Below are 22,743 nucleotides of genomic sequence, written 5' to 3' on the forward strand. Positions count from 1 at the left end.
CAATTTTATTGAATTACAGTTAGGTGTGTGACAACCTCCCCATTTTATGCATGTAATCAAAAATATCAATTTCAATTAAGAGCGATTCAGGCACTTCACTAATGCACCGTTGTGACCTGGTCCTAAAAGTTCTGGAATGTTCTTAATCCGCTCCAGGAGGTTTGATCTGTAGAGGCTGTCTGCCATTATTTAGTTAGCATTGATTTGTTTTATGCAGCCCATATCCGTATACAGATTCTCTTTATGAAGGCATTTAGCTTACATGGATCTGTGGCAAAAAGTGGAAAAACAAACTCAAAATCAAGTGTTCTATAGACACATAATACTATTATTTCAATGTTCGTTGGCTTAAAAATTATATATGTGAAATATAACCGCAAATCCCCTGGTGTGTCTCTGTACACAAACCTAAATAAATCCTTTTTTTTTTTTCAATATAATATCAAGTTTTTCAATATATGGAAAGGACACAGTAGGTGGATATTTAATCTGATCAGTTGCATTAGATCTGAATTAGAAACAAACAACTGTAAATAATATTTATTTTCTATTCATTTTTTTCTATTTATTAATATTTGATATAAATCTATAAAATATCAGATGGTCACCTGTCATCGACACTTTAAATTAATGATGTGTGCCTTACAATTTTTGCTTTGTTTGCCAAACCGCGGTGCATTTGCTTTTTTTTTTCTTCAAAAATCTAAAACAAAAAAAAAATAATCCCATAATTTGGGTTATTCCTAAAGTAATATTAACCTCAATAACATTCATTTTCAGTCAATTTTGACCACCTCACAGCTCACGAATCAACAGAGCAGAGGCACAAACACACGGCCGTTATTTCTGTTAAAAATGTTTTGCTAATTTAATGATGTGTCCGCAATGACCGTTCAGACCAACTTGAAAGTACTTGGAAAAAAATACAACCGTGCACTTTCTGTGTCAGCGGCGTCCTCATTGCAAAAGCTGTCCGGTGTGTTCTCAGTGCGGTGGAGACCGACATCTTCCGTGAGTCTGCCCCATTAACTTATATTGGAGCCAGCAGGCGCATTGACGCCTGTTGGCTGTGAGACTGATAAATACGGCACGCCATGATGAGTTTGCATTGTGATGCTGCTGCGGAATGCTGCTATACACGACTAAGCTGTAGAGGGACACATTTGTATTGTCGATGAGTCATGGTCGGACATGGATTGCCGACACCTTTACCGCTTTCAGAAACTTTTTAGGATTTGATATTACTGCATATTGAATAAATGACCAGAAACTTTTTGACTGCGCAAGTAAAATATTTTCAAGCAAACAATAACTTTCATGTTTCTAATAAAAGTTCTCTCCTTTAATTGAGGACAAATACACATGCAAACCACATTGCTGTAATATTTATGACAGCGGTCGTGACAAGCTTCTAAATATTGTTTTCTAAAACATTTGAAAGCAGCAGCTGTCGAGTTACTTTTTTTTTTTTTTTTTGGCAATGACCTTCAGAAATGTTCCTTATGATCATATATGTGTGCGTGCGTGTATACACTTAGGAGGCGGCACTCAGAGTCTTAGAACTGAAGGCTAATTTCAAAAACATGTTGTCCTGAAGAAGGGGAACATGTCTCCAAAATGTTGACTGCACATTAAATGCACTTTTGAAATAAGACTGCAGTTGCCGCCTTCTATGTGTTGCCGTATGTGTGGAGGTGCTGTCCTCAAAAGGAGCAAGTTACTCCATGGAGGGGGAATGTCCACGATTCATGGGTCCACGGGTAAGGCTAAATGGCTTCAGCAATGTATTTAGCCACACCCCCTCCACACTTTATTGAATGGTTTCACCGGTTTATCTTCACCCTGCCCTCTTTGCAAAGATGCGGGCAAGGTGCAGTGATCTCCAGGAGAGCCCTCTACCCTTCTGGCTACCCCAAAAAGTAGTGCGCCTCTTGCAGCTTCTGGGAGGTATATGTATAAATAGATAGATTGTACTAAAATATGTTCAGCAATTCAACATTGCAGACAGTTAAATGCCTGGGTTCCCTATCGGTGATGGAAAAAGCCCCATAGTACCAGCATGCAGGTTTGGGTGGTGTCTCACGGACTTAGGGCCTGATTCTGGTTCACTTGCAAAAGCAAACTCCTTTAATGGACAAAACCATGCTGCACTGCAGGTGGGCAGATGCAACCTGTGCAGAGAGAGTTATATTTGGGTGTGGATTTCTTCAGTCTTTATTTTCCGGTCCGCAAACGGGTAGATCATGGTTTTGTTTTTTTATCTTATTTGGTTGTTTGCAAATTACTTTTAACCCTCCACTTTTTTTTCCCTCCGAGTATTTGGAAGCGTAGCGCAAGTGTATTTTTTACCTTTCCTAAACTCTGGTAAACTGACTTGAATTTCTCGCCACAAAGGTTATATTCTTCAAGCCACATTGTGGAAATTAATCAATAAATGGCTTTGAACATAGAAAGAGCCCAGCACGATTGATTACAGCTGCTTTTGTGAGGTTTTATAAAGGAACAATCTGTATTAAAACCATCATTCTTCAGAATGAGCTTGAGCGACTTCCTATGGGTTTCCATGGGGCCGCCCCGGCAATTTGACCACTGGCAGGATAGTGGTAATCACTAGAGGATGGAGCGGCACAAGGCCACTAGGTGAGCGGTGATTGTCATGCATGCCTGAAAGGATAACCCAGTAGCTGTAATCACGTAGTGTAGGAAGGAGAATAGAAACGCGTGTTTGAGTTAATGCCTTTTGAAAAGCTCACAGCCTGGAAGTATAATTTTAGATGCAGTTGAAATTGTTTGGGTGTGTGTCTTTGTACAAAAGGTTATAAGGACCGTCCACTTTTGCACATGTTTTTTTTTTTTTTATAGCATGTCCCAGCATGCCTGGAAAGACAGTTTGTGTCGTTTGCTCTACAATATTCTTTAAACCTTCTTCCATAGCATACATGCTAACTTTCCTTATTTGTCAGAGACTCCCTGACACAGCGGCAATCTCCCTGACTCCCTGAGGAATCTGATCTCCCTGGTTGTGCCTTACCCCCATTGTGTAGTTGTTCTAATCTTACTGCAGAAAAGGAAATCTGAGATCTACAATACCATGTGTAATCATTAGTGACATTTCCCTGCATTGGTTGTAAGGCACATTGATCGGGATATAGTTGACATGCCGACACTCCAGATGTCGGCATTTCAGATACCGACGCTGGTGAGAAGACCAGTGCTGGAATTCTGACAGTGCTCACAATGCCGAAGCTGTAATCCTGATGGTTGACATCACAACCTGAAGTACTCTGGGGGGGGGGGGGGGGGGGTGTAAGGTTTAGGCATCAAGGGGGTATGGTTAGGGTTTCACACTTAAGGGTGATGGTAAGGGTTAGTGGAGGTGCGGTAAGGGTTAGGATGGTTATGTTATGGAAGTAGGTGGAGCAGGTTAGCCTCCTTATATGGAACCACTTATAAGACACAATATGGTACATGACCAAGCCCTGGAAAGTATCAATGTCTTCATCTACAAGTAGATCTTAGCAACTTCTTTGGGGCTCATTGACATTTGGGTGTAAGTAGGTGAAATATTTTATCAAGGCGATTCTTTCCTTAGTTGTTTAAGGTGGACATCAAGAAGTATTAGACTTGTGCAAGTAATAAATGTTGAAACATAGGGGTAAATTTACTAAGATGGGCGTTCTATTGAAGACAGGATGTTGCTATGGGTAACCGATCAGAATCTACTTATTTATTTAGCACCTTCTGGAAGATGATAGAAAGAATCTGGTTGCCGATAATAACATTGAGTCTGAAGTAGTACCCGAACATCTTTGGTTACTCTAAGGTAACCTTAGATTTGCGCGGACATTCGAAAGGAAGTGGACGGGCAGCTGACATCCGGTGGTCCGACAGCTGATCTCCCCAAACCCCCCCCCCCCCGCGTGGGTAATCCGGCAGCTAAAACACCCCCCGTCCGTCCGTCCCCATCACCAGGCGATTTCCATGGGAATGCTCAGTGTTTTCATGGGAACGCCTATGAAGCACTTGGCGTTCCCTTGGATGCGTCTATCCTCCACCACCCCATGCCCTCCGCCCGCAATGTTGAGTGTGTGCACAAGGCGAAAAGTCTGTTCGCCGTGGCCGCACTACCCAGCATCTTCACATGCGCCAAACATCGGTCCCCGTGCAATCGTACGGTGGATGATTAGCTGTTGCGTTATCTCCTTATTCACTTCACCAGGCTTAATATACCTACCCCTTAACTCATACAATGTTGTATGGAATATTTTGTTACTACTCCTAATATGGTGACCATCACATAGCAAATGCTAAAAATAGCCCTGGTGGGACTTGTTACAACGCCTCCATCTTTGCCGGTAGGGTAGCAATAGTGTTTAATTTCATAATCATTAAATGTTTTGGGGTTATGCAACATTTCGGACGTTGATCTATTCTATGTATGCGTTTCTTATCTCTGGAATGAGTCCGTCCATCGCTTATGAGAAGAACAATGGAACAGAAATGTTTTACATGCCGGCTTTGCGTGTTTCTCGCACTGGCCTGGTAGCCAAGCACTGATGAGTTAGATGTTTAGGAGAAGAATTGGAATCCTACCACCCTGAGACTGATGCTTCATCCTAAAGGTCACTGTCCACTGAGAAATTAACAGTCCTATTTATTTATCTATCTCTCCCGTCACTGATTCTGTCTCCTGATCAGAGAAAAAGAAAATCAATGTGTGTTTGATAAATAGCACATGTAGGAAATGTGTCTCCTTTTGTAATTGAATAAGTTGGGTGTTAATCAGAGTATTTCTGCCAAGTGCCAAGGCAATAAATCAAACTTTTGTTCTGAGCTTGCCAGATCACATGAAGTTGTAAATCATAATCAAATAGAGCAATAAACACGGAGGTTGATAAAATGCATCTGGCGTTGCTGTGAATCATGCCGTCATTATGGGGAGCCAGGCGGCGAGGAGATCTGGATTGTGCCGTTTTGCTCCTTTTGTTTGTCATTTTCATGTTTTTATTGTGTCAGAAATGCTGTGCATGATGTGCGTGCAAAAGAAGCGTACTGGGTTTGAATAAAAAGTAATGAGACCAAATTCGGAAAAAAAAATATTGATTGAAGATATCGCTGGAGAAGTCCTTTTCCAGAACGTCCTTCAAGCAGTGCGTCAAAGCCGATTTAACCTCCGCTATGGTCCCATTGCAGTGTCCTTTTGAGGGCTGTCTTCCCTTTGGGGAACAGGAAAAAGTCTGCTAGGGCCAGATCGGGACTGTAGGGGGTGCTGGGGAAGCGTTGCAATGCCGTTCCGGGCCAGGTAGTCCTTGACTAGAAACAGCAGCTTTTGATAGGCTTTCACTCCCGAACACTTTCTGGATCATGACTAACGTCTCCATAGCCTATTTTCCGAGTCCCACACAGTATTTAATGGCATAGCGCTGCTCGATAGAACGTTGCATTTTTAAGATTCAACCAAGCCTAGGACAGGGGTCCACTAAAACCACGATACCAACTGCGCGAAAGCTCGTAGGCGTCTGATGCTCGGTGCCTTCCATCGAACCTGTCTGGCGCATGCACGCTGTTACGTACAGTCGCGGCTGAAAAGACTTTACTCATTACTTTTTATACAAACCCTTTACTTTACAATCCAAGTGGACATAGAGTTAGAATAGTGTGCCGAGTGTAGTGAAGAACCGTGCCCGAAGCATGGCAAGTGCAGGGTGGTGCCATGTGAGGGGACACCGTGCACATTTACAGTGTTCTCGGGGACCGCTGTGGCATTCGGCAGCAAAAAATCCTGAAAAACTCCTGTTGACAGTCGACCATGTCCCACCGCACACCCGCTGTAGCGTTACTGCCACTCTAGCGGCCGCTGACTATTTTCAGCCATCTAACTCGGCAGGATCGACTAAGGATGGTCGACCAGAACATGGTCTATCTACACCAGAGCGACCCGCTATACCAGTGTTTTTCAACCACTGTGCCATGGCTGTTCTCAAGTGTGCCCCCAGATCTAGAGATGCCCAAACCAGTTTACAGCCACCACCGGTTCAACTGTTATTTACTGGTCTCTTTTCATGTAAAGGGCCAATGTATTTTATTTTTTTGTTACCTGTGGTGACCAGTGTTTTTTTTTTTTTTTTTTTGTGTGGGCCAATAGTTTTTTTTTTCTGTGGGCCAATGTGTGGGGATCTCATGGTGTGCCTCCGCAATTTTAAAATTTTAGTTAGTGTGCCGCAAAGTAAAAAGTTTGCAAATCACTGCACTATACCATAACCATGTTTTATATGTTGCTGGTTTCCTGATATCTTCATCCAATTCAAAAACATATTAGTATGTTTTTAAAACTCGCCTGCTCTGTGGATCTGCTCTACAGGAGATATAATAAAGAATCTGGAAGACATGCTCCTATAACAACTTTAGCACTCCCCAGGCAGAAAAATTAATAACAACAACAGCGGGACCAGACTGCCTGTGTGATTACGTGCTCTTCAAAGATCCAGCAAATTGCTACCTAGTCCCACGGTGCGCCCATCTCCATCCTTGCAGCTCTGATGCTGTGGTGTTGTGAAACACTTGTACTGTACTTAGATAATCTGGGCGTTTATCATTGCACTCAAGCACCTGTGTAAGCAATAAATCAGCTGTTTGTGGTGAGATCACAGGATTACATAAAGCTGTAAATCACAATACAACAATGAAATGAAATCCACAACGTGCAAAGCTTGTAGGGTCCAACTTGTCTGTGATGGCGCATTGGTCACTGAGTTGATTGATCTGTGTTTCTAAGCTGTCTGAGTGAAATGTGGCTGAATATATTATAGTGTTGTAGGTGTTCCAGCATTAAGGATCCGTTTTTAACCCTTCTAAGGTTGGTTTCACACACTCCGGCTCCTGCCGGACGGTGAAATCCCGCACGGCCAGGGAGCCGCGCCGCACACACTAGTTTATCATGGAAGGGATGGCCACAGCCCGGCAGCCGTCCCTTCCAGTGGCGGGATCCGGCTGCAACCGTGCGGCCGGGTCATGGCCGTCCCGTGTGAATGGACACAATAGTGTCCATTCACAACTACTGTGTGCGGCACGGCTCCCTGGCCGTGCGGGATTTCACTGTCCGGCAGGAGCCGGAGTGTGTGAAACCGGCCTAAAGGGTCTCTTATCTCATATGGGCATGGAGATGCTAATTTAGTAATGGGCCCATTCATTATTAGGAGCCTGATTGGGCCGCCTAGTATTCAGAAAAACTTACTCACAGGAACAATGCCATCTTCAGATGGGAAAAAGGCCCAGGGTTAAGAAGAGGATCCCGTTGGGATATGTCTGACACCTCCGCTCTGGAGACCCAGTGGCTGTGCACAGACGTGAGCACAGGTGTTGCATGTACAGTAGTGCTAAATTAATCTGCAGTGTTGGGGCTATTGGAATAGCTGTTTTTTCGAGCTGTCCCTGCACTGATTGCTCTAGTATTAAGTGTCCACTGCAATATGCAGATATGACTGCAGAATGGGCGCTGGAATGTAAACACTGGGGTTGTGTTTTTGGCGCACCGCAGATCAGTTGTCATCTGAACCATGCCCCAAAAATGGATACGGTATCTGTATATTTGCTGCCAGTCCCCGTAATCGCCCCAAATGGTCCCTCGCTCTCTTTTTTGACTCACCCAAAAATATTCTAGTCAACCCTAAAGACCATGTAGACACATTTTTTTACATTTCTCCTAGAACACTACAGAAAAAAGTTGTACAGTGTTGAGCGTGCAGTAGATAAATAAGTAGAAATTGAATAACCAAATAAACCATGTGAATATAAAAGATGTTTATAATTTGACAATAATGAAGCCTAGAACGCCCCATGATGTACAGCTTTGAATTAGCACATCTAGAACCTCAAATTTGCACTTTTTTTTTAGTGTTAAGCTGGCCATATTTGGCCCCTTCTCACCCGATTTAGACAGATCGGGCTGAGAAATTGTGTGAAAAGTGGCCAAATCGTAGGTGTTTGACATGTGATCTGGTCCGATGTGATTCCCCAAGGTCATCTTATCGGATCTGCTTGCAAGTCTGAGCCCCATCCCAGACAGCCTCCCGGCAGTGGGGAATGGGATTGCATGCGATATATCGATCATGCGGCTCAAGGGGGATCGTCTGAGACTTCTTCTTCTGAGTAGTGTATGGGGGGCTTTTTAGTTGCAGTAGGGGATCAGCTGAGACTTCTCCAGCCAAATATTGTAGTAGTGGGGGGGCTTTATATTTTATTAAGTATGTTTGTGTACCACGTTTATGAAATGTTTTTTTTTTTTTTTTTGCTACTCAGCGACTTGAGATTCTAATAAATGCGATTATTTTTACTTCCCAATCACTTATGTATTTTGTACTGCCTCTATAACCTCTAGTAAGATATGTTTTCTGTGCCTCTCCCCTATCGCCGCTATCTTTAAGAACATCTACTCCTAGGAAATATTGGCTGCAACGTTCCATAAATGTTTGTTTAAAGCAATTATGTGAAAGGTTAATTGAGTGTAACCACAGTATTGATCAGTCCTCTACTGTGTAACACCCGAGGGGCCAATGTCGGAATGAATTCACCTATACGCACACCATTTCACATGTAGCAAAGTAAACTACAAAACGTATAAAGTATCTCTTTAAATGAAAAGTAATTCGTCACATTTATATATGATCTATTAAGCTAGATTAGACATTCAGATAAAGCCGCTTAGCAAGTGGCAAGCGGCGCTAAAATACCATTTGGGGGAAATTGAAATGTACAGCCAGGTTTAGTAAGCAGCCTGCATTACATTACTTCCAGCGTCAAAGTGCTGGGAACAATTCACATGCAGCATGTTAAGCCCTGTCCATTTGCTGTGATTTTATTTTAATTCATGTGAAGATCACAGAGGGATCGCAACATCATTATTGCTGCAGTTCTCAACGATGCTAGGATTGAGGCCACAGGATTTAATATTCTCGTCCGACCGTTGCTTGTGGACTTGCCCACAGCACACTACAGTAGCTAACTAACGTTAGTCTTTGAGCAGAACACTGTGTTCTCTTTGTAATGTGTGAGAATGATTTGTTTGAAAGAGCAATAGTTCATTTAAGAAATAAAATAGATTATTTTTTTTTTATTAAAACCTAAACTAACTAATGTATATATCAGGGGTTCTCCCATCCAGTCGACCAACAGGTCACGTTTTTCTGGATTTCTCCATTAATGCAGAGGTGAGTTAACCTAGAGTTCATTCTAGCACCCGCCAGCTTTGAAAACCCTTGCAGTTCCTGAGGTGTCGCTGTCCACTGTGGTGTTTCTAGCAGAAGTCTTGTTTGCATATCAGTGCTGATATACAGACCACACTGTGCTAGAAGCACTACAGCAGACAGCGACACCCCAGGCCGGGAAGAGGAACTGCATGGGTTTTTAAAGCTGGCGGGTTCTAGAATGAACACTATTAATCTATTTTGCTGGGTCAGTTGTTATTGTTCCACCTGTTTAAACAGACAGAACTCCCCAAAATATGACCTGTTGGGAAACATTGGTGAGAACCATTGGAATGGATGTTGCTTGTAAGGAATTCATTGATTTCGAAGTGAAGACGTCACTAGAACAGAGGTTCCAAACCTCGTTCTTTAACCACATCAGTGGTATGCCCGCTGCAGGAGCAGTGGGCATGCCACTGGAAAAACTCCTGTTGACCATGGTCACTGGCGTTACTGCCACTCTAGCTTCAGCTGTCTAACTCAGCAGGATCAACTAAGGGTCGTCAACCATAACCATATACAGGTTGATTATCCCTTATCCAAAATGCTTGGGACCAGGAGAATTTTGGATAATGGATTATTCCGTATTTCAGAATATTTTTATATTTCAATTATGCATTTTGAATTATCTTGCATTTATGCTTTATAAACACATCATAAATCAAGGTTTAAAAAAAAAAATGAAACAAAATGTGTGTACCATGTCAGGCACTGCGTTTGAATGCCCAGCAATCATTGTCTTGCACATACTTAGTGCCAGTTACATATCATGTCCTCAGTACTGCTGTTACAAATGTCCCCAGTAAGTTTTAGCAAAAAAAATATATATATTTTTTTTCACTTTCTGGAATGTATGGTCTTCAGAATAATTTGGATAACGGATATTTGGATAAGGGATACTCAACCTGTACCATAACCGTGCTCAAGCACGGATATTATTAAATCTTGGACTTCTAGCCTACCTTGAAGGTTCAGGTTATTCAATTGTCCAAAATGCTGGTAATATTGAGACAAGTGAAACAAAATAAGTACAATATTTTGCACCCACGATCGTGGAAAAAACATGGATTTGGGAACTTGATTGAATCCTGTGTGTTTTCACCTGAAGAAAAGGATAGTTTAATGGGCAATTAACTGAATTGCCTGATTACAACAAAAACCTAATTTTTTTTTTCATCTGGAAATTTATATAGCGTTTAATTGAATATCTCCAATATGTGGTTATAAAAGGGGTGCTTGCGGGTTATGCAAAAGTAAATTTAAATTTAAAAAAACGTGGTGGGCTGATATCAATTTGCTGTTAAGGAGTTCTAGGCTGGAGTTTTAATATTTAGCATTGAGCCCCTTTTTAATACTGTCCTCATTCCAATGGAAATATCTGTTCTGTACATGAGGCCCACCACCAATAAATGTTTCTTGACCCTAGCATTAGAGATTGCAATCTGAATGGGAAGGCAATAAGGCGAATCGATCGGTTTGGAGTGTGCGAACCTTTTGAACGTTAACCTGTTTCCTGTATAGGAGTAGCCAGAATCTGAGGTTTCCCTTTAATTGGTACCTCTGGGTATTACACAGCACTTGTTTATAGCTTGTTATAGCCATCAAACCAGAGCTTAAGAGGCTTGTTAATTGATTCACGGCAAAATGCGCCTTAATACATATATATATATCTTTATTTTTCTTCTCAGCCTAGATAGGTGCTGAGGCTTGTCGGTGTTAAATATTTTCCGGTGTGACGTTTTTGTGGATTTATTTGTGCGATTGTGCCAATAAGAAGGCATTTGCCACTTGCGGGAGTTCACACAAAGATGAATAAGGCATTGTTCTACTTCAGCAACTTCCCAAACTAGAAGATAAATGGTTTTGACTTGTATCCCTGGGGCTCAACCAACGCCTTAATTTTTCCAGCTGACTTCAATTTTATTAACATTCAGAGGTGTATTTGTTTTAACCTACACTTTCTACAGAGAACTTCCAAGTATCTGCACCGAACAGCCAATTATTGTGCTCTGTTCAGTGGTGTTTATATAATGGAAGCAGGGTGTGTGATGCATGGGGCCCACACCCACTCTGCACCTATGTTCTCCAAGCGTGATTTGGCTGAAGCAGTGGTTTACAAATCACGCAGGGTCCACTTTCCCATTGATTTCTGCATGTTCAGCAGAAAAATCTCCAAGAAAATGGCCATCTGAGTCTACTCACTTGTGCCACAGGTTAGAGATGAAGGGGCCCGGACGAAGAATGCGATTAGACCCTTTCCTCTCTAAATACTCCCCTGCCTCCGTTTCTGTGACCATAGTGTGGGCAGAATCCCATGTCCTTGATAATACAGCCAACATTTTTGGTAGGCAAATATGCTTGGCAGCAGTGATGTCTGTGGAACATAGTACTTAAATGGGCTACTAGCGTTGATTCTAGCACCCTGCAACTTTCAAAACACATGCAGTTCCTCTTCCCTGCCCGAGGTGTCAATCTCTGCTGTGGTGCTTCTAGCACAGTGTGGTCTGTATTTCAGCACTTGTTTGCAGACCAGACAGCCCGACAGCAGAGGGGGACACCCCAGGCAGAGAAGAGGGAACTTGACTTTTGGAAGATGCAGGGTTCCAGAATGAACACTAGGGTACATTTCCAGAGATTTGGGCTCAAAAGGAGAACATACGGTTAGGGCCAGATGTACAAGCTTAAAAAAGTGATAAAATGAATAGTGATAAACAGGCAGCCAATTGGCTCTGAACTGCCATTCTACAGACTGGGTTTGAAAGCTGACTGTTTATACATTTGGGCCACTCTGTGCTTTGTGCTGTATTTTGAATGACTACTTTTCCCTGTGTATAATTCTTACTGCACTTTTGTTAGCGGAGTAAACACGCTAATTGCTGGGTGGAGAAATTCTCTGTATTTCTAGTCTCTATCCAATGATAAAGGGAAGAAAAAGCCGTCTTGTATGTGAAATGCACCATGTACCCATTTGGGAGATCCATCATGGAATTGGTCACATAATATAGCTAAAGGAACACAGCATGGTGCCAAGATAACTTTTTACAACATAGCCATAATTACTACGTCTAGTCTAGTCTCCAGCGTAACGCTTGCATCCATGCAGAATAAAAGCTATATTGTTTGTTTTGCTTTGTGTAGGCTTAAAAACCATGAGAGTACTGTAACCATCCAAAATTGTATTTACAGTGGGCACCCACGACAACATCAGACAAAGACTTGTATATTGATAACACTTCAGTTGAAGAATCTTCTGGACTATATCCTATTGATGATGATGATTATTCTTCAGGCTCTGGTTCAGGTAAGGTTCACAAACGTATTCATTTTTTAAGAAAACCCGTTTTCTTTTTTGGGTTTTTATATCACACACGTGTATTGACTTTTTATCAAGTTCTTTCTTTTAAGGAGAGTTGAAGAATTTGAAGAGATAGGTGTGACAGTTGGCAAGCAAACCTTTTCATTAACTGTTTGAGTGCCAGCATTGCTGTGAGAGATCCTCAAAATATCCGTTAAAAATGCAGGCGCCGCTCACAGCGACTGTTCCTTTTTTTTTTGGTGTAATGTTTGATCAAACTTCAATTAATTGACTTGGCTGTATTTGTATTTTGTTTATACTAAAAGAACAGTTGATGTGAGCGGCGCCGGCATTTTTTGCGGATATTTTGAGGATTGCTCACCGCAACAATGGCACTCAAAGGGTTAAGCAGAATTCTCCGTAATAGATTTCTACCAACCTTATGAAGAGCAGTTTTTTTTTTTTTTTACACCATTTTTCCAAAAAATCCCAGTATTTCATTTGCTGTATGTGACTGCTTTAAAACTCTCTGCTAATTTTGTGACGATTCTGTTCATCTGGCAAAATCCTTGATCACTTATGCTATACTAGGAACAATACTTGTACTATCCCGATTGTTGGAAACATACCGGACTGATTCTGAGACACCAAGCTCCAGAGATTTTTTGTGTATAGAACACATACCGTTACTGCCGATTGCAATATTTGCCCCTGATGAAGTCATGATATGACGAAACGCGTTGGCCCACCTATCTGTGATCAAGACCTTCTGAACTGAGCATTTATCTCTGTTCACCATTTGTGTACCTGTGATACCCTAATAAGGGTTTGTTTTATTTCTGTAAATTATATATATCTTTATATTTTATATTAAATATCTAATTTTCAAAGCTATATTGATTGTATACTAGCGCACTCTGATCCCCCCCCCCCCCCCCCCCCGTTTTTCCATTTCTATTGCTTGTCTAACAGAGGACCCTTCAGAGGTGCTGCTTATATTCTATTAGCGCAGGAAGGGGTCCCCCCATTTGTTATTTATATATATATATATATATATATGTATATGTTCCAAGAATCCATTGCATCTTCTCTTCCCCGGAATCCATTGCATCTTCTCTTCCCCTAGCACACACCTTTTTAAATGTGTTGAACAGGAATTTAAATAATATTATTGGTGGAAGATGTATCCTGCCATCAAAAGATTAAAGAAGTTGCCTATAGCAACCAATTGGCATCTACCAACTTAAAGACTGTGCATGATGAATGCTATATAGAAATGTGTAGGTTGCTATGGGTAACTTCACCATTGGTCCATTTCTCCTCCCTTTAGGAGGCTCGGTACATCTCCCTCTTGTGAGCAGGTGTCGCATCTTATGTAACCTGCAGGATGTATATAATATGTACTGTATGTATCTATCTTTCATCCTCTGGAGGAAATGGTTAATCTTTTATTAATGAGCCAAATACTTCTTTCCAGTCATCTTTTTAATTGTATAATTTAACCATATAACAAGTACTGTACCTACTAGTGGTGTTCTCAGTAATTCTCAAAAGCCTATATAAGGGAGGAGTGTGTTCAACTTGATTTGGATCTATGAGGAGTTAAATGAGGGATTTAAATATCAATTGACGTATGGACAGCGATGATCGCGTTCATCGCTGAGGGGAAAGCTGCTCAGTGCATACACAATGAGCGGCTTTCCCCCTGCCCGGCGCCGATGGTAAGCCGCCCACAAAGCCACTCAGCTGCTGGTAATTCGAGCAGATGAGCGGCTTTTTCCTGGCAATGATGAGGGAGCGCGCAGCAGCAATCATCGCCGGGGCGAGTCAGCAATGATCATCTGAAGGTGTGAGGTTACAACGTACATATAAAATGCAAAGGGAAAGTTGTATCAAATCCTGAAGAGCGAGAAGCTACCAACCATTCAGCTACTACCAGCTATGTAACAGCAGGCTATGTTTGAAAAAATATATTAAGAGTTGATTGACATAAAGCAACCATATAATTTTGGTCATATTCAACCCAGTCGATTTAGTGGCAGTTTGTACGAGATTGTGAAACTATCATCAATAAGTAGTTGGAAATTAATGTGACCTAGAAGTAGTCATGACAAGTGACTAAGTTGTCACAAAATACTGTGACAGTGTGCACCCGTGTGACGGAACCTTCCTCAGTGGGAACAACTCTGATATTTAAATAATTGTGTTTTGTATACCTGCTACCGGTTCATGATGAAGAAATCCTGCCCAGTAGAGTTTCTGACCTGTACTTGTCAGATTCCAAAAAAGAACATAAATACATGAATTATACAATCAAAAACTAACTGTCATTTAACATACAGTACCCCCAACTTTTGCTGCTATGAACCGTTGTGTAATATAAATGCGCGTGTCCAAAAAGGGGCATGGCCTTATGGCACAACTATGTTTTCTGCATTTTGGGGTCCAGCCCTGAGGAGCTGGCAGCCCCCTGTACACCATCCTGCACATTTTAGTTGCCATACATGTGCATAGCAGCAGTTCTCAGAGGCTTCCCCAGCTTCTCCCATGCACCATCTGCCCCCAGGACACTGGGATCTGCCGGAGGCACAGCGAGACAGTGTCCTCCTAATAGCATGACTGTCCCACTGGAATCAGAGCAGTTGGGAGGTATAACATAAATTTAGTATAACCAGAATATTGGGGGTTATTGGAAACAATCGTGAGATTTATAAACAGCCTCTTATATTTATGTCTGTAGCCTATCCGAATTTGAGGCCTGTTTGGTCCTCTGGATTAACGGAATTGGTGTACAATGGTGGCTGAAATATTCATAGGCGTCTCGCATCATGGACGTCTCCCCAGTGACTGGAGAAATATTGCAGCTATGTTTAATGACTGCATTGTATGTAAATGGTTTCTAATATACTGCAGCTAACCCTAATGGCTTTTAAAGAACATATGTTGCATTATTGTGTGCGCCGTGTCCTCTACTAAGGGTACACAATGGAATTGCTCCCTATTGCAAGGTTAGAACATAATTTGAATATACTATAGTATTATACTATAGCTATGTATAATAATAATAATAATAATAATAATAATAATAATAATAATAATAATAATAATAATAATAATAATAAAAAAAAAAAAAAACACATTTATCTAGCCTAGGAATTGATTGTAAACCTTAGTCCTGACATCCAGGTTCTATAACTGGAGTTATTATTTATTTTATTTATTAACAGTTTCTTATATAGCGCATACATATTCCACAGCACTTTACAGAGTTGGATGGAGTAGACCTGTTCTGTTATTTATTTCTGCAATATTAAGAGGGGCCTGATTGCATGTATCCGACCAAAGCGAAACAAAGGTATTCAGAGTAGGTGCATTTGGAGGAGGAAAGCAGTGATGCAAAGGGGGGGCAGTCTTGCTTAACAAGGGCCCAAAAGTTTCCTTGCAGTCTTTTTTTTTTTTTTATTATCTAAAACTTAAATTGCTTTGATCAACTACTCCCTGTGCAAGAAAAAACACAGCAGACAGCGAAACTCCCGGCAGCGAAGAGGAACTGCACTGGCTTTGAAAGATGCAGGGGGACATTTACTAAGATGGGAGTTATATTTCTCATGGGAAGAGCTATGGGCAACCAATCAGATTCGATCTATTATCTTCTAGAAGGTGCTAAATAAATATCAGATTCTGGGCCAGATTCTCTAAGCTTCAAAAGTGATAAACTGAAGAGTGATAAACAGCCAGCCAATCAGCTCCTACCTGCCATGTCACAGACTGTGCTTCAAAAATGTCAGACCGGAGCTGATTGGCTGGCTGTTTATCACTCTCCAGTTTATCACTTTTGAAGCTTAGAGAATCTGGCCCAATGATTGGTTGCCCATGTGAAATAGAACGTCCATCTTCGTAAATTCCCCCCTATGTATTTTCACTTTAATGCTTTATACACCTCCATGCTGATGGTGAACACAATGCCAATACGTTCTATCTAAGCACTTTTTGCACTTACTATACTGTAAGTAATAGGAACAGCCAAATAATTGTATTAACTTGTTTCTATCTCCATGTGTGAGAAGATGGACGTGGATTATTTATTGATTAAAGAGAAGGTTGATAGCACAAATATTAACGTTTCTTTGTCTCATTATATAGGATCAGTAGATGTGGCTGATGCGGAAGTTCCTGTGCAGATAACAACCCTGCGATCACTACCAGAGAGCCCACCCACGAGCGACGCTCCCGATGTAGAAATGACAACACTGAATATGCAGACAAAGATAGTAATAGATGCCGAGGTATGATCACCGTCCGTCCCCCCTGGAGTTATTGTAGTCATTTATTTTTACAATACTCAGTAAAATCCTTATCCGGATTCTACACTGTGGGAACTAGTGCAATGGCATTGTGAGCCGCCTGCCTCTAAGGTCACTTATTAGCGGTTACCCTAAATGTAGAGATAAGTTGTAATTCTGGGCTTATATTGACCCACCAGAATGTTTTGGGGTTGCACTGTCACAGAACCAAGAGGAGGTATGCTGAATGTTTTTGGGATAACCCACTGGTGCACACTCACAAGCAGAGAGTGACTCTGGACATAGAGCTGCAACAAGGAAATGGAGCGATGCTATTGGATGGTCCACTCAAGAGGGGGGCAGACCATCTTTGCCAATCTCCAGTAAAAAAGATTTTCACTTTCTTTTTAAGCCGACATGTGCCGACAGACGATATTTTATGCCCTACCATCCACTAGTGCATGGTGGGAGAATAAAATAGTGCCTGAAGCATGGCGAGCTAATGACCCTGTCAACCTAACCCATATCGACCTTCATTCATGTCGACCTTCCTGCATGTCAACCTAGTGATGTCGACCTAATGCTTGTTGACCTAGACCTTATCCGTACCCGGCTCCTATGATCCTGGCTGCAAACCGCTTCTTATACACAGGGTGACATTTGGCTGTAACAGAGAAGTTCTTCATGATTGGGGGATCCCCAGTATCTGCAGGACCAACGGTCTGCGCCATCAGACTCTGATCATTGGTATTGGCAGAGCCGGATCCATATGGGGGCATCAAGGTTGCCGCTCCTGCGGGGCCTCCGGACCGGGCATGATGCCTGTGGGGCTGGTTTTATAAGAGAGGGGATTTGAAGGCAGCGGATTCACAGCTTCATTCAGTAGTCATCGAGGAAAGGACGTAACACAAACTGCTGATATCAGTGCATCTAATATCATCTATTTCTATTTGTGTAGAAGCCTGATATAAAGAGTGCTGCAGACTCAGGGCTGGGAAAGCCGCCCAGTGAGACGGACGTGTACACAGAGAAGCAGTCTGAGAACCTATTCCACAGAACAGAAGTGCTTGCAGGTGAGTGGAAGGTTCTATACAAGTATGTTTGCTCGTGCTGGTACATGTGTGAGCCTGTCCTTTACACGCACATCCCCTCCCCCCAAAGTGCAGCGTGGCGTGGCTCCTTATTCATGAAATATAATAGTCATTTGGTAGTTAAGATACCATTTTGTTCGGTTTGGTTGCAAGCAATAGGGTGTGGATCATTATGTCAATGGTCAATAGATTGACACGTGAAAAATGTTGACCCAACAAAAACGTTGACGTGATAGATAAAACGGAAATTAGGTTGTATACCTCTGCAACTGAATATTTATCATCTTCAAGGTGCTAGCTAAAGCCTTGTGCACATGGGACTCGGCCCTGGTCATTTTGGCTGAGCCCCGTTTGTATCAAGGTGTAGTTAAGCCATCAGAGAGACGGCTTAACTACATCCTGCCAGCCCCGGAAGCCGCGGCCAAATACATAGTGTAGAAAGGATATCCTTTCCTGCACTGACTATTTGGCCGGGCGATAGCGATGCTGTAGAGCCACGCATTGCTGTTGCCCTCTGTGTTCACACCGGGCGATTCAGGCGAAACTTCTAAGCGATTTTGACAATGAAGTCAAAATCGCTTTGAAAAATCCCTCCCATGCACACAAGTCTTAAGGTGGCCATACACACGCAGATAGTTGACCATTTGCTTGGAAATGCTGGAAAACTGACAAACTGTCACTCATCCATAACCATGTTTTTGTTCCATCCAGCCAGATCTGAAGATAAATCTTACTAGTGTATGGGCACTTTTACAATCATTACATTTATCATTCAAAATCTGAGTTGTTGTTTTTTTTAACTTTAAAAACCTTAACGATTCCATGAAAACATCCAAGGAGGCCGTTACATTTGTGCCAGAGTAGATGTGCAAAGCCACATGTGGCCGATCATTAAATACCCATTAGACTCTATATAATGTATAACCTAACCATTACAGCACAGAAATATCATTCAACAGAGACTTTTGTAGCTGGCCTTCATTAGACTACAAATGCAATTTGACCTGTTTTCACCCGATTCCAATGGATAGGGCTGAGAAACTCTGGGAAATATGGCCAAATTGCATGTGTTTGATATCTGAATGGACCCGATGTGCAGTCCTGTGCGCATCGGGTTGGACTGCTGCACATAAGATAACTCGTGCAGCTGTCAGGTGCACATTGCGATTGCATTTTAGCACACGCGATGTTTCGCATCCAATTTCTCTCCCCAGGAGTCCTTTTACATGTTCTAAATCCTAAGTAAATTTGGCAAATCATGTGGAATTGAAAGCCAACACTCCTGGGGAGCTGCTGGGTAAGTTCAAGGGAAATCTGGTCCGGCTTGTGCCTCAGACAAGTTTGAACAGTGTATGAGGGCCTTAACTTACTGGGCCGATTTGACCTAAGGACAAGTCGGACCAGTTTGCCTGGAGCCCCCCGGCAGCTCCCCGGGAGGCTCACGTGCGATCTGAGATTATTGTGAGATTTACTGCAAGAATTCTCTCAGCCAATCAAGTCCGGCCAGTCATTTAAAAATAATCAGCAGCCGCATCCCGCCCCACCACCTGGCAAAATGCCGCTACTGTAGATCCCAGCTGCCACCACTGCTCAGACAGCCCCCACTGCCCGCCACTACCACCATTAGCATGGGGAGGGAGGTGCCTGGTCGGGTGGTCAGATGGCCAGCAGGTCTGACCACCAGCTCAGGTCTGATGCGCGCGGGACCGGGCATCAGACCAAGGGGACAAACTGGGCCGATTTCTCAGCCTTATTCGTCAGAATCGTATGAAATCGGCTCAGTGTATAGGCACCTTTTAGGGTCATTATTTCTCACAATATAGCCTTTTGTAATAAGTACTTTTTGAATTGTTTGTCTTCTGTTTTTACATGATTTTATCAAAAAGTGAGGACATTAAATCAATAATGGAACAGTTTTATGTTCATGAGAAAATGCTATGTTGATAAAGAGTGCATGAGAATGTAATGAGATTTCCCAAGCATGGGAAAGCTTTCTTCAACATGTAAATGCTCTGTTTGGGCCTTAATTCACAATAAGGAAGCTAAACTACTATAGATAGATCGATACAGTAGATAGGTACAGTAGATACAATAGATAGATAGAGATATACTGTAGATAGAGATATAGATATCTTGTTTTAATTTTAAAAAGCTTTTAAGTTTAAGGGCCAGACGTTCTAAGCTTCAAAAAGTGATTAAGTGGCGAGTGATAAACCACCAGTCTTTCCGTTTCCGAACTGCCATGTTACAGGCTGGGTTTCAAAAAATTACCTGAGCAGGGGGCTGGTAATTTATCACTCTCCACTTTATCACTTTTCAAGTCTTAGTACATATTTTTTATACTAAGTCTACAATTTCAATGCAATGTTTTTGAACACCTTATCTAATCTTCTTTTTCAGCGGTCATTGCTGGTGGGGGCATTGGCTTCCTATTTGCTGTTTTCTTAATCTTGCTGCTGGTTTACCGCATGAGAAAGAAGGATGAGGGCAGCTACGACCTGGGAGAACGAAAACCATCCAGCGCGGTCTACCAAAAGGCACCGACTAAAGAGTTTTACGCATAAAACTCCTCTATAAGTGTCTCTTTTTATGAGATCGCTGAACTTTTTTTTTCTTTTAAATAAAGCTTTTGCATAGAAAAAAAAATGAAGATTTTTTTTTTCGTTCAATAAGGAGCATCGGAGGGGAGTTTATGATAGGAGGAAAAAAATCCCATTGTATTTAAAAATTATAAATAAAAATACAAACACCTTCATGTATTCGTTACAACAACAAAAAAAAGCAAGACAAAAACAATTGATTAAAAATCTTTGCATTGTTGAGTGGGTAGCAGTGGCAGAGTATTATTTTATAAGACCATTGGTATCCACGCAGATCTCTCGGACCTTATGCATAAACATACGAAAAAATAAAACGACAATGGTGTCTTTCAATCTTCGGGTCTATGAAAGGTTGTTTAATATTTTTAGCATGTCTCAGATCTTTCAAATTCTAGTTTTATTGCATTAATTTATCTGTTTCCAAACAAATGCCTTTTAGTAGTTGTCATGGTGCAATTGTCTTAGAACTCAGATATACAGTATATTAGTGTAAATGTACATTTTTTTTGTTCTTTTTTTTTTCTTCCTATGTAAACATTACATTTGTATAAATCTGTGTAATGAGATTCATTTTTTACACTACTGCTCTGTTCATCAGTGTATTTTCTGACCGACCGATGCTGACTAATGTGTAAAAACAAAGTTGGAATATCTATTTACTTTGTAAACTACTCTTATTTAAAGGTGCATTCTCTCTTAAATGAGACATGTATTTTCAGACTTATACTTTTTTATTATTCAAAGCATTAATTAAAGAAGCAGAAAGCATTAGTATTAATTAGAAAATGACTAATGCAAAATCACCAGTGTTGGAGAATTTTGTCCAGATTTAAATATTGTTTTTCCCCTTTACAATAAAAAGTATTAATTTACTCCTATATTAAATAGTATACATATTATAGGAAATCTTTCATATTATTGTGTTCCTATATATTCTCCTATACTGGAGGGTTTTTCTTTTTTGGGGGGGAGGGAGGGGTGTAATTCTGAGATATGGAGGCTTATTTATAAATGCGTGGTTTGTGAAACCCGGCATTTCAGATAGTGTTTAAGCTCAATATTTAAAAGACCAATGCTTTTACTGTCTGTGCCTTGATTGTTAGAGCATTATTGCCCTTTTTAAATATTGGGCATAAAGATTATCAGAAGTGGCAGGTTTTACAACCCGGCACTTATTAAATCAACCTCCATGGTCTCCATTTAATATAGCAACATGCCAATAGCTGTATTTCCTAAGTCTTGTCAATATTAAATTATGAGCACATTTTTAGTGCAGGGTAATAAATTCATTATTTTAATTTTCTTAAGGAAGTGGAACGACCGATGCAAAAGTGGAATAAAACCTTCACAAAAGTGGTTTTATCTCATATATTTTTCTACATTTCAAAACTGCTGCAGTGGTTATACAAAGATAACTATTTTTGTTGTAAATTGCAATTATTTGCTGAAATAAAAATTATAATTGCATCATTTTTCAGAATAACGATTGAAAATCTGCTTTCTTAAGCAACTTGGGGTTTCCTGGTTTTTGTTTTACCTAGAACCGGCAGAAATCTACACTAAATTGTTTATTAATAGACATGAAATTGCAGCCAAAAAAACATTTGGGGCTCTTTTTATTACAATGAAAGTATCAGACATTCATAACACATTATAAGAAGAGCCTATTAACAGGTTATAATATCCATTTCATTTTAAGAGTTTATGCACCTTTAATAACCTCTATAGGAGAGGGATAGCCAGTCATACACCGCATTTAATCATGTGACTGGCTACAAATATGTATTGCATAATGTATGTAATGCAACCAGAATTTGTCTATAGAAGGCTCTCCAGCGGGCAAGGTGTGCTGGGCCTTTTATTTTAACCCTTTGAGAGATCTTCAAAATATCCACTAAAAATGGCAGCGCCATTCACAGCGACTGTTCTTTTAGTATAAATAAATACAAATACAGCCAAGTCAATTAATTAATGTTTAGTTAAATATTGCACCCCCCCCCCCCAAAAAACGAAGTGTCGCTGTGAGCGACGCTGGCATTTTTAGCATATATTTTGAGGATCTCACAGCAATGTTGGCACTCAAAGGTTTAAGAGCAGCCCAAGAGCCACAGGCTGCCTAATCCTGATTCAAACTATAAATGAGCCAAATCCAAAGACTAGAACAGTATTCTGACAAAGTTGCAGAAGTCTGTGGCCGCTGTACAAACTCCTTCCCATTTTATTTCTGTTTCC

General features: G+C 41.2%; 1 protein-coding gene across 1 annotated transcript in view; it reads left to right on the forward strand.

Moving 5' to 3' along the window:
* The window catches only part of SDC2 (syndecan 2), an 87,919-nt gene extending 65,411 nt beyond the window's left edge, over positions 1-22,508 (forward strand). The window contains exons 2-5 of the mRNA XM_083187005.1: positions 12,429-12,543; positions 16,681-16,823; positions 17,779-17,893; positions 20,312-22,508. Of these exons, the coding sequence (XP_083043131.1) occupies positions 12,429-12,543; positions 16,681-16,823; positions 17,779-17,893; positions 20,312-20,475 (537 nt within the window). The 3' untranslated portion in view covers positions 20,476-22,508. The remainder of the gene's footprint in view (positions 1-12,428; positions 12,544-16,680; positions 16,824-17,778; positions 17,894-20,311) is intronic.
* Positions 22,509-22,743: the final 235 nt, after the last annotated feature.

Source organism: Crinia signifera, chromosome 5 (assembly GCF_055691185.1).
Source record: "Crinia signifera chromosome 5, ASM5569118v1, whole genome shotgun sequence".
NCBI classification, from domain to species: domain Eukaryota; kingdom Metazoa; phylum Chordata; class Amphibia; order Anura; family Myobatrachidae; genus Crinia; species Crinia signifera.